The 12,871-nt window shown below is 45.9% G+C and overlaps 1 protein-coding gene across 1 annotated transcript in view; it reads right to left on the reverse strand.

The window, feature by feature from the left end:
- Positions 1–6,897: 6,897 nt before the first annotated feature.
- The window catches only part of coro1ca (coronin, actin binding protein, 1Ca), an 81,454-nt gene continuing 75,480 nt past the window's right edge, over positions 6,898–12,871 (reverse strand). The window contains exons 10-11 of the mRNA XM_028824115.2: positions 9,458–9,706; positions 6,898–8,990 (exon numbers count right to left, since the gene is read on the reverse strand). Of these exons, the coding sequence (XP_028679948.1) occupies positions 8,871–8,990; positions 9,458–9,706 (369 nt within the window). The 3' untranslated portion in view covers positions 6,898–8,870. The remainder of the gene's footprint in view (positions 8,991–9,457; positions 9,707–12,871) is intronic.

Raw genomic sequence — 12,871 nt, forward strand, 5'->3', positions numbered from 1 at the left:
TGCACAGGGTAACTTCTGGGTTTACGTGAACCCACCCCAGCTTCTTCATGCTTCTGAAATCGAGAAAGACCAATAGCATCATCCCCCCCCCCCCATCTGTGGCCCCCCTTGTGGTTAAACTTTTCCCTGGAAGCCTCACCTGATGCTCTGAATTTTTCTACTGTTTAGGTGGGCAAGCATAGCTGCTCTTCTGTTGAAGTTTGTGAGTAGAGAACACAAATAGCAACTTTAGCCTAATACTAAAGGTGACCTGTGGTCCAGGGGATAAGGTGATGGACCCCGAGACCCAAGGTTGGTGGTTTAATTGCCAACCAAAGCCCCCAATATCCAGGTGAGTGGTTGAAGCTACTCTTATGTTAAAGTGTGGAGTGGAGAACACTAATAGCCATTTTAATCTAACATCAAAAGGACCCCATGGTCCAGGGGATAAGACAGCAGACCCTGAGACCCAAGGTTGGTGGTTCATGGACACAGAAGACCCCACTACTGTTTAGGTGGGTGGTCCAAGCTGCTCTTCTGTTGAAGCTTGTGATTAGAGAACACAAATAGCAACTTTAGTCTAACATTAAAGCGGACCTGTGGTCCAGAGGATAAGGTGATGGAACCTGAGACCCAAGGTTGGTGGTTCAAATCCTACCTCCAGCAAAGGGTCCCCACAGAAGCCCACCACCAATGTCCAGCTGAGTAGTTGAATCTACTCTTATGTTAAAGTGTGTGAGTAGAGAACACAAATAGCAACTTTGGGTCATTCAAATCCCACCTCCAGCAGAGGGTCCCCACCACTATCCATGTGAGTGGTTGGATCTACTCTTATGTTAAAGTGTGTGAGTAGAGAATACAAATAGCAACTTTAGCCTAACTCTAAAGGGGACCCGTGGTCCAATGGATAAGGTGATGGACCCTGAGACCCAAGGTTGGTGGTTCGAATCCCACCTCCGGCAGAGGGTCCCCACCACTGTCCAGGTGAGTGGTTGGATCTACTCTTATGTTAAAGTGTGTGAGTAGAGAATACAAATAGCAACTTTAGCCTAACTCTAAAGGGGACCCGTGGTCCAGGGGATAAAGCGATGGACCCCGAGACCCAAGGTTGGTGGTTCGAATCCCACCTCCGGCAGAGGGTCCCCCCCAGAAGCCCACCACCATCCAGGTGAGTGGTTGGATCTACTCTTATGTTAAAGTGTGTGAGTAGAGAATACAAATAGCAACTTTAGCCTAACTCTAAAGGGGACCCGTGGTCCAGGGGATAAGGCGATGGACCCCGAGACCCAAGGTTGGTGGTTCGAATCCCACCTCCGGCAGAGGGTCCCCACCACTGTCCAGGTGAGTGGTTGGATCTACTCTTATGTTAAAGTGTGTGAGTAGAGAATACAAATAGCAACTTTAGCCTAACTCTAAAGGGGACCCGTGGTCCAGGGGATAAGGCGATGGACCCCGAGACCCAAGGTTGGTGGTTCGAATCCCACCTCCGGCAGAGGGTCCCCCCCAGCAGCCCACCACTGTCCAGGTGAGTGGTTGGATCTACTCTTATGTTAAAGTGTGTGAGTAGAGAATACAAATAGCAACTTTAGCCTAACTCTAAAGGGGACCCGTGGTCCAGGGGATAAGGCGATGGACCCCGAGACTCAAGGTTGGTGGTTCGAATCCCACCTCCGGCAGAAGGGCCCACCACTGTCCAGGTGAGTGGTTGGATCTACTCTTATGTTAAAGTGTGTGAGTAGAGAATACAAATAGCAACTTTAGCCTAACTCTAAAGGGGACCCGTGGTCCAGGGGATAAGGCGATGGACCCCGAGACCCAAGGTTGGTGGTTCAAATCCCATCTCCGGCAGAGGGTCCCCCCCAGCAGCCCACCACTGTCCAGGTGAGTGGTTGGATCTACTCTTATGTTAAAGTGTGTGAGTAGAGAATACAAATAGCAACTTTAGCCTAACTCTAAAGGGGACCCGTGGTCCAGGGGATAAGGCGATGGACCCTGAGACCCAAGGTTGGTGGTTCGAATCCCACCTCAGGCAGCCAGGATAAAGGTGCCAGATAAGAGATCACCACTCTTTTGTCCCCACTTGCAGAGAACACTAACAGCACACTTACCTTCTTGTTCCAGCAGCTAACACAGCCAAGGTGATAAGGCATTGCCCCACCACTGCCACCAACAGAGTGTGGAGCTTCAGCAAATTATTAAAAACATCAACACAATCCAAATACACTCAGCCAGGTGCATACTAGTGTTAGTAAGCACTTTGCCCCACTAGGCTGATGCCCATCAAGTGCCCATCTGTTACTTACCACCACCACTGCTGCTGCTGCTCCTTTCTTGTCCCTGGGTCAGCATGGTGTCCATTTGTTGGTGTCTGCACATGAAGACTCTGCTCCAGTGTTGCAGTGCTGTATTTCTGCATTTGGATACCTCTAACTGGTAAGCTTCTTGCCCCCACAAAACTAAACATAACACCCTCTATCCACAACTTCGAAAATCACTGCAAAAGGGTTCAAGGCAGAGTACAGAACAGACAGGAGTGACAGGACAATGAGGGACACTTCAGGTCATGTGTGTGACCTCTTAATGCCGGTGCTGCTAATGAAGGGGCACAGATTAAAACAGCAAAACACAAATAGGCTGCTGAGCAAGCAGGCCAGTCTGACACTGAACAGATGACACCACATGCGTTAAAAGGAAGAGACGTCAAACAGCACACTGCTGTCAATGAATGACATGCAACCTGTGGCTCGGACTCTGGACCTGGCCGGCCCGGCTGTTGTATCTCAGCACCACTTGCCTAAAGCTCTTTAGAAACTCAAACACTTCCCACTTTGTACCACACACACATTTAGGCCCAAACTGAATGCCAGCAGACACACTGTAAACTAATTAGACCAGATACCAGATTTTAATAAAGAAAAAAACAAAGACACATGGTCTTAAAGGGGGGCCGTTAGGCACTCAAATGGTGAAACCGATAACTGCATAACAGTAACGGCAGTCATGGGAGCCCAGCTGACGAGAGACGGTAGTGAAGTGAACCCGTGACCAGCTGAAGTGCCCACATACCACATCTGCATGGATTCATGGGGCACACTCCAGCAAGTAGCTTTGCTTTACACAGTTGTATAACTTAAGCGTGTAGACGCTGTCACATTACTGTGGACCTACTCGCAAGCAATCAAAAGGACACAAAGGACAAAGCCAGAAATAGCCCAAGACCGAGAAGCCTGTGATGTCACCTCAGCCTGAACTGCTCTGACCTACTGTGCTCCCTTTCCTGAACGCAGTTTCAGACAATCCAAACTGACCAAAATGTCCTCCTTTGCAGAAACACAATTCACTTACTGCTTCGGACATCTGAACCTCAACAGAAGCAATCTGGAAAAAGAGGGGCAGCGCCATCTGAATACAACACCGGTGTAGTGGGCTCCATCCTTAGACACAGCACATCAGTAAAGGACACGAGGGAAGCAGAATGTGCCCATTTGTCTGAATTGTCGGTAACTTGCTTGTCATCGTCATCATCATCATCAACTGCTTAGGTCACCTTCATCTGCCTATAGTAAGAGCTAACCACACTACCTACTGAAGACAGGCAATACAAGTTGTGTAAAAATATTTGAGAGCTCTTGCCCTACGTGTACCTTTTCTCTGGATATTGCAAGCAGCACTCCCATAAAGTGCGCGCACTCTTGTCATTTCAAGACGCCTTGCTCACCTGCTATCTGCTTTTAGAATTCCCATCTCTGAAGACGACTCTCAGCGTGCATCCTATGCCTTTACTCCTCCTTGTGCGTCTCACACTTGAACTTTCTCTTTCAATCACATCACCAAAGCCAAAATGACCTGTGAGATTGCTCAAAGGGCCTGAACACACACACACAGACCTTTGTGTTTTATTATATATTAAATCAGTGTCCAAAGGCATCTACACTTTTAGAAGTGATTCACTACAAATGAAAATTGTAGTTATGTAATCACCACCAGGTAAGCATCACCCTTTTGGGGTGAGACCCACTGCTTTCATATCAACTAATAACCCCTACAACCACATATCTTCTTCAGCCTCCCACTGGAGCTCCCCCACCTGCATCTTGGTGTACCTCACCACTTGTGCTACACACGTCCAAAGTGCCTTAACATCTATACTCTCCACGTCAAACCTTCCTCCTAATTGTGCGACACTCCACACCTCCACCTAATCACTCATGATTGTTCTGTCCGGCTTTGCTTCAAACTATGCTTTCATCGGCCATGTTTCACTTCCACAGAGCATACTGCTTTTTATTCAGTTTTTATACCACGGCAGCTCCTTCAGAAGTTTGAATGAAGCGCATCCCAGAATTCATCCCCAGCTTCTCCTACTGCTCTGCCTGCAGCCCCACCTGCACTAAACATGTCACCTCATCATCACAACTTCTCTTCTTTATCCAAGCAGCTCCATTGCCAATATTTTAATTTGTACTTGCCACATCAGCATTCTGCAACTCCCGCACTCACATTGTAGAAAAGTCTCACTTGCCTCCTGTACACCACCCTTAGCACCACCACATCTTTTATGCACCCACTTCTGACAAACTATGCATTGGACTGAGTTTACTCTAACACCTTTGCCTCTCTGTCACACACACAACCCCACACTCAACCTCTTCCATGTCTCCTGCCCTTATGGCCCCAAACGTCACACCTTGGTCTTCCCTACACTTGTCTAACAAAACAATCAACCAATGGCCCACCCAGCCACCCGTTTGTAAAGTGGTACTCATGCAGTCCACTTGGACATTCAGTGAACGCCACACTAACTCCATGTGAGGTCTCAAGAGCGCTGCACCATCTCCATCAGCTCTTCCAGAACAATCATGGGGGCCACACACATAACATACAGACTTTACTGGGACCACTGCACCTCTTTGTGACGGGTCAGTCATTGCCCTAGCAGAACATCCAAATGAGTCTGCTGCAGCTGCAAATGATGTTTTATTTGTGGCAAGTCAGTCACCTTGTGAAAAGGCAAAACACACCAAACATAACTAGAAAGAGAGCAGACGGCCATCACAGAGAGACTGCAATGCCAAGAAACACATGGAGCAGTAAAATGGGCAAAGCTGAAAGGGCAGAAATGTTTGACTATGAAGTCATGTAGGCAAGTGGGAGAAAACAGAAACAGATGCAGTGTCTTAAAAATGTGTACAGCTGAGCTCATCAGCTTAGCGCTAGCTGAAAGACAACAGTTAAACATATAAAGAGCGGCCAGCAAGAAAGGCTCAGGGGGACATCCCAGCTGAGCACATCTGTGATTATGACAACTCCTGACACATCATGCTGGGTCCGTGTCACAACTGTGTTGGGTGTCAGGTAGTTTGCAGACAACGGATTCTTTTTTATTGTGTAGGGCAAAAAATGTCAAAGGGGATGAAATTCAAACCCATCCATGTACTCGGCCTGGAGAACAGGAGTGGATCATGGTGAGAATTTCAAGGAGTCAGGTGCAACTGGCATAACAGAACAGCTGTAGAGCCTGGGAGCAAGTCTGTGAAGACCCCTCAAACACACATACTTGGGCTTAAGTCAGAACATAAGAAATCTGGCAGTGTAAAAATCTTTCACTAAAATGCACAATCAGCCTGCTTTTCACACATCCTATGACTGGGACTCCACACTTCTGTAGTGAGCTGTGCGTTAGTCCTGGTAAAAACAAAACTAGACCAAAAAAAAAGCTGCAGACTTTGTAATCTGACACACCAAACACAACACTGCAAACTTATCTTACATACGCGTTTATGCTTTGTGTGACGTTCCCTCCTCACAAGCACTGGCACAGTCAGTATGTCCCATCTGTACCACCGCCTTCCAGCATTGATTCCTAGACACATTTTTTACTGCTCACTTCTGTTTCTGTCTTAATCTGAATTTTTGAGCGTTTAGTGCTCTTTTCCTTTGTTATTCTATTCAGTGACCTTAAGACCAGTCTAGCAATTAAAAACAACTTCTTGAGCAACTGTCGGCCTACAGAAATTTTAAAGCAGTTGACTTTGCTCAAAGTCCGCTACTCAGATGTCTGTTGAATGCCCTCATCTGCTTGTCTTCACAATACAAATCTCACCTCTCTTCTTTTTACCCTTAATAAGATGACTCTCAATAACTCATACCAGCAGAGTGGACTTTCAGAGTCATCAGACTGAAATACCACAACATGAATTCTTTCAATTCTACGTTCATCAAATCCCCTTTAATTTGTTAGTGAATAATGAAGTTATATGCTTACTTTAGTAAGGAACTGATCAACAAGCTGAAGTCCGCTACTGTAATATTTTATTAAGAAGCAATGACTCAATTTTATAAGGCTCGACCAACTAGATAAAAAGAATGCAGTTACTCACCACACATCATGCACTTCGGCCATGGGAATAGAGGAAGGCTGATAACACAAGAACGCCGTTCGAGACGAGGTTGACACTGAAGACATCCAAACTCCATTCTTGCATTCCTTTTCGTAAATCTTTGATGTGGCTTTCCAACATACAGTGCATGCTCCAATGTTACAAAATGACTTAACATTTACGACCTCCACTATACATACTTACTTTATATATATTACTTTATCCTATGCTGAATAAATGAAGAACATAAAATACATTTTACACATGGAGAACAATTAAGAGACACAAAATAACAGTATGCCAACAAATTGAAGACGATCTAAAAAAAATTAAAATGTTAAACTAGTGAAATAAATCCGAGAAAGTGTAATCTCTCAGTATGCAAGCAGACAGATGAAAGGAAGGGGCTTTACTTAACAGGGTGGACTACTAATAGCCAGTTACAATTCAGACTTGGGACATTCTTAACTGCAAAGGCTACTTTTAAAAAGGAACAAAATGTCTCCATTGTGAAGAATATTTAAAGAAAGAATTGCAGTTTTTCAAAAAGCTGGATAAATTTATTTAAAAGAAAAAAAATACACAAAGATAACATTTCATTTAAGATGCATGCTTTTGAGAAATTTGGGTTGATCTCAAATTAGTATGACCCTGGCAAAGCCCCACTGGTTAAAACCAAAAAAAAAAAAAAAAAAAAAACACAAAAGAAACACCACAGGGGTGGTCTAGGCTTGTAATACTGTGGAAAATGACAGGCTGAATGCGAGAAGGTGGTCACGACAAGGAGCGGACCGTGACAGGCTTTGTACGATGGGCAACATTGAGTATTGGCTGATGAAAATAGAGAGTTTAGGAAAAACTTCTCTCTCTCTCTCTGGGACCTCAAAAGTATTTAAAAAAATATATATACTAGTCTCTAACACAGTTAAAAATATACAAAACACTGAGAAAATAAAAGGAATAATAATAAAGACATCTTGCTTTCTCCCCCTCCAATCCTCACTTGACTAGATGAATCTTTTGTTAACTGTATGCCACACTGAATATTCTCATTCTCACCTGTTTTATTGTAACTTAACAAAATGATATGTTAAACAGATTGGACGGGCAACATCTACATTAGAGCTTATAACATAAAAGGCAAAAAAAGCATATCTTTCATCATAAATAAAGAGAAGGAATGATGACCTTTTCAACTAAATACCCCGAACAATCCTAAGCACCACCCGTTATAAAAGAACATCACCCCTTTGTGCTGAAGCTTGAAAAATTCAGTAGTACACAGATTAATCTTGACAGCATTTCAAATAAAGATCCCCTAAACCAGAGGGTTTCATAATGAAAGCACAAATTATGCCTTTGCTTAAAAATAATAAGATAAAAATGATACTGCCATTTGCTTTGCTTGTAAACATATGTAAAAACCTAAAAAAAGCTATATTTGACAACCAGCACATTTTATTATTAGTGTGTCGAATTAGTCATTTTTAAACGACGACCTAAATAGGGCTATCGAGATGGAATAAAAGAAAAATGAAGGATTATGAACATCTTTCCTTACATTACTTTTCAAGAATGGTGATTAATAATTACCATTGTCTACATGAAATAACTCCAATGCATGCATATTTTAATTCATTTATTTAAGAGCCCTGACAGTAAATCCTTCCATACACAGACTACCTAAAACTGCACTTGATCCTACAGTATAAATGTGCTCAGCCTCCATCCTCCATCTCGACCCACCTGAAGGGGGGGGGGGGTAAGCGGGGGAAGGAAAAATTAAAAGAGACAGCAAACAAAAATTTGGGATCACGGAGTTAAAAATCTCTCACTTCATATCTCAGGGAATCTGCACATTACACTTACAGCCACAATGAATACATCCGTTTTTGTGTGTCACTTTTTGCTTTTTTAAATAAAAAAGGCTGCACAGAATGTCTATGATTTCAAATTTCAATTTCTCCACTGTATTCAAACATGGTCTTATTGCATTGTCCCTTATAGTCAAAATTCCTCTGTAAGCAAATAATAAAAAAAGGAAAAAGAAAAATACTGATAAGGAGGCATGTAAACAAAACTCCTTTTAAAAATTTGGCAATGAAAAATTAAGGGAAAAATGCAATACTGATCATACCTATATATAAAACATATGGGTTTAACAAAGTAAATATAATCTGTTCACAATTTTTTAATTTCTTGGTCACAATAAAAAAATGAAACAAAAAAGACAAAATGTCAACTCCCACTTATTAAAACATATGAAAATCTTCAATAAAAAGCTGTCATAATTGCATTATGTTTCTCCTTTTTTTCAAATGTTATAAGAGGACCTGGAAAGAGTTCAGTTTGGAATGTCATTTGGAATCTTATCTGACACAGGGCCACAGGTGGAATGTTTTTATTAAGACTGGCAGTGACTTGCCCACCCAATCCCCAACCAGCACCCGGCCCAGCCCAGCCCCACTCATTCTGGCCCATGGATCTTTGCAAACAATCAGGCACTTGTCCTCAGATTTCTATCTTGGACATTTGCTGTTCTAGTTTGCCGATTCTTTTCTCTTGGCTGTAGATTAGGTCCTTAAGGGATTTGATTTCCTTGAGAATTTCATCCAGCTTTGCTTCACTTTGCTGCAAAAAATTAAAAAGAGGATAGGGAGTCATTACAAGTGTTATTCCCCCATGGAATACAAACATGAAACTGCCATAGTTCTGTTTCGCTTCATTATACACAAAACTGAAAGCTACTATCAATAATCTGTGATCAAGTAATCACAAGTGCACCCACTTGACTTCAGTGAGCGATACCTTATACAAGTCGACTTAACAATTTGAGAACGACATTTTCATATAAAAAGAAACTCGATCGGGCCACAGAGCTCTCCAGAAAACAGACTGCAAACATATCTGGGAGATTTAACTCGTACATTACACATGGCTGCTAACTGATCAGTGCATGTATTTCCAAAGATACATGGCTCTTTTTGATTCTAATTAAATGTATTCTGAAATGCTGAACTGACTGTACAATGCACTGAACTGTTCTCCCATATTGTAAGGTCATCTTTAAGCACAATAATAAGGACTGATACACTTACAATGGTGGGTGTGGCAGATACTGGCTTGTTTATTGGACCTGTGTGCTCAGTCTTTTTGTTAACTGGCAACTTGTTGTCTAGGATGTTTTTCTTGACCACCTTAAGGTCTCTGTTCTTCCCAGGGATATACCCATGCTTTAATGAGATGAGAATGGGGTCTGCATTTTTTCCATCAAACCAGTCTTCTGCTTCTAGGGCAGCTTCAGGTCCAGCTGTATCAGGATACAGGTCATCCTGAAACAGGTCAGACTGCAGGGAAGACGAAAAGGTTAAAGCAAGTGATTAGCTATTCAACAGCCAATTTCATTCAACACAAAATATTCATTATAATCATTAATGTAATAAGGCAAACACTGAAATTGTACTTATATTTTTCTGGAATTGATTTAAAAAAATGCAAGTAAAACTGTAGATAGTAAACATTTTAACCACATAAAACAGATTGGGGCTGCTTCAACAAGTGATAATTCATTAACTTTTTAGGACTTAAAGCACATATTCCCATGGGCTCACCACCTATTAGAGGGGCCAAGGAGGTCAGGTGCAATGTGAGTTGGGTGGTGGCCGAAGGCGGGGACCTTGGCAGTCCGATCCTCGGCTACAGAAGCTGGCTCTTGGGACGTGGAATGTCACCTCTCTGAAGGGGAAGGAGCCTGAGCTAGTGCGCGAGGTTGAGAGGTTCCAGCTAGATAAGAGTCGGGCTCGCCTCGACGCACAGCTTAGACTCTAGAACCAATCTCCTTGAGAGGGGCTGGACTCTCTACCACTCTGGAGTTGCCCCCGGTGAGAGGTGCAGAGCGGGCGTGGGCATACTTATTGCCCCCCAACTTGGAGCCTGTTCATTGGCCAGTCATAACCCAGTGGACGTGAGGGTAGCTTCCCTCTGCCTTCGGGTGGGGGGGGACGAATGCGCCGAATAGCAGTTTGGAGTACCCACCCTTTTTGGAGTCACTGAAGGGGGTGCTAGAGGGCATACCTTCTGGAGACTCCTTCATTCTGCTGGGAGACTTCAATGCTCACATGGGCTATGACAGTGAGACCTGGAAGGGCGTGATTGGGAGGAATGGCCCCCCCAATCTGAACCTGAGTGGTGTTTTCTTATTGGACTTCTGTGCTCGTCACGGATTGTCCATAACGAACACCATGTTCAAGCATAGGGGTGTTCATATGTGCACTTGGCACCAGGACACCCTAGGCCTCAGTTCGATGATCAACTTTGTGATCGTGTCGTCGGACCTGCGGCCACATGTCTTGGACACTCGGGTGAAGAGAGGGGCGGAGCTGTCAACTGATCACCACCTGGTGGTGAGTTGGCTTCGATGGTGGGGGAGGATGCCGGTCAGGCGTGGTAGGCCCAAACGTGTTGTGAGGGTCTGCTGGGAACGTCTGGCAGAGCCCCCTGTCAGAAGTAGCTTCAACTCCCTCCTCCGGCAGAACTTCGACCATGTCCCGAGGGAGGTGGGGGACATTGAGTCACAATGGGTCATGTTCCGTGCCTCTATTGTTGAGGCAGCTGACCGGAGCAGTGGCCGCAAGGTGGTCGGTGCCTGTCGTGGTGGCAATCCCCGAACCCGTTGGTGGACAACGGCGGTGAAGGATGCCGTCAAGCTGAAGACGGAGTCCTACCGGTCCCTTTTGTCCTGTGGGACTCTGGAGGCAGCTGATAGGTACCGGCAGGCCAAGCGGAATGCGGCTTTGGTGGTTGCTGAGGCAAAAACTCGGGCATGGGAGTAGTTTGGGGAGGCCATGGAGAATGACTTTCGGACGGCTTTGAGGAGATTCTGGTTCACCATCCGGCGTCTCAGGAAGGGGAAGCAGTGCAGTGTCAACACTGTATATGGTGGGGATGGTGCGCTGCTGACCTCGACTCGGGACGTTGTGGGTCGGTGGGGGGAGTACTTCGAAGACCTCCTCAATCCCATTAACATGCCTTCCAATGAGGAAGCAGAGCCTGGGGACTCAGAGGTGGGCTCCCCCATCTCTGGGACTGAGGTCACCGAGGTGGTCAAAAAACTCCTTGGTGGCAGGGCCCCGGGGGTGGATGAGATACGCCCGGAGTTCCTCAAGGCTCTGGATGTTGTAGGGCTGTCTTGGTTGACACGCCTCTGCAACATCGCATGGACATCAGGGACAGTGCCTCTGGATTGGCAGACCGGGGTGGTGATCCCCCTCTTTAAGAAGGGGGACCAGAGGGCGTGTTCCAACTACAGAGGGATCACACTCCTCAGCCTCCCTGGAAAAGTCTATTCAGGGGTCCTGGAGAGGAGGGTCCGTCGGATAGTCGAACCTCGAATTCAGGAGGAACAGTGTGGTTTTCGTCCTGGTCGCGGAACAGTGGACCAGCTCTATACCCTTAGCAGGGTCCTGGAGGGTGCATGGGAGTTTGCCCAACCAGTCTACATGTGTTTTGTGGACTTGGAAAAGGCATTCGACCGTGTCCCTCGGGGAATCCTGTGGGGGGTACTCCGAGAGTATGGGGTACCGGCCCCCCTGATAAGGGCTGTTTGGTCCCTGTACGATTGGTGCCAGAGCTTGGTCCGCATTGCTGGCAGTAAGTCGAACCCGTTTCCAGTGACAGTTGGACTCCACCAGGGCTGCCCTTTGTCACCGATTCTGTTCATAACTTTTATGGACAGAATTTCTAGGCGCAGCCAGGGCGTTGAGGGGGTCCGGTTTGGTGGGCTCAGGATTGGGTCACTGCTTTTTGCAGATGATGTTGTCCTGTTTGCTTCATCAGGCCGTGATCTTCAGCTCTCTCTGGATCGGTTCGCAGCCGAGTGTGAAGCGGCTGGGATGAGAATCAGCACCTCCAAATCCGAGACCATGGTCCTCAGCCGGAAAAGGGTGGAGTGCCCTCTCGGGGTTGGTAGCGAGATCCTGCCCCAAGTGGAGGAGTTCAAGTATCTCGGGGTCTTGTTCACGAATGAGGGAAGAATGGAGCGTGAGATCGACAGGCGGATCGGTGCGGCATCCGCAGTAATGCGGGCGCTGCATCAGTCTGTCGTGGTAAAAAAATTTACCAGTCGATCTATGTTCCTACCCTCACCTATGGTCATGAGCTATGGGTAGTGACCGAAACAACGAGATCACAAATACAAGCGGCTGAAATGAGTTTCCTCCATGGGGTGTCTGGGCTTTCCCTTAAAGATAGGAAGATAGGGTGAGAAGCTCAGTCATCTGGGAGGGGCTCAGAGTAGCGCTACTGTTCCTCCGTATCGAGAGGAGTCAGATGAGGTGGCTTGGGCATCTGATCAGGATGCCTCCAGGACACCTCCCTGGTGAGGTGTTCTGGGCACGTCTAACCGGGAGGAGGCCCAGGGGAAGACCCAGGACATGCTGGAGGGACTGTCTCTTGGCTGGCCTGGGAACGCTTTGGGATTCTCCCGGAAGAGCTAGAAGAAGTGGCCGGGGAGA

This window comes from Erpetoichthys calabaricus, chromosome 18 (assembly GCF_900747795.2).
Source record: "Erpetoichthys calabaricus chromosome 18, fErpCal1.3, whole genome shotgun sequence".
NCBI lineage: Eukaryota > Metazoa > Chordata > Cladistia > Polypteriformes > Polypteridae > Erpetoichthys > Erpetoichthys calabaricus.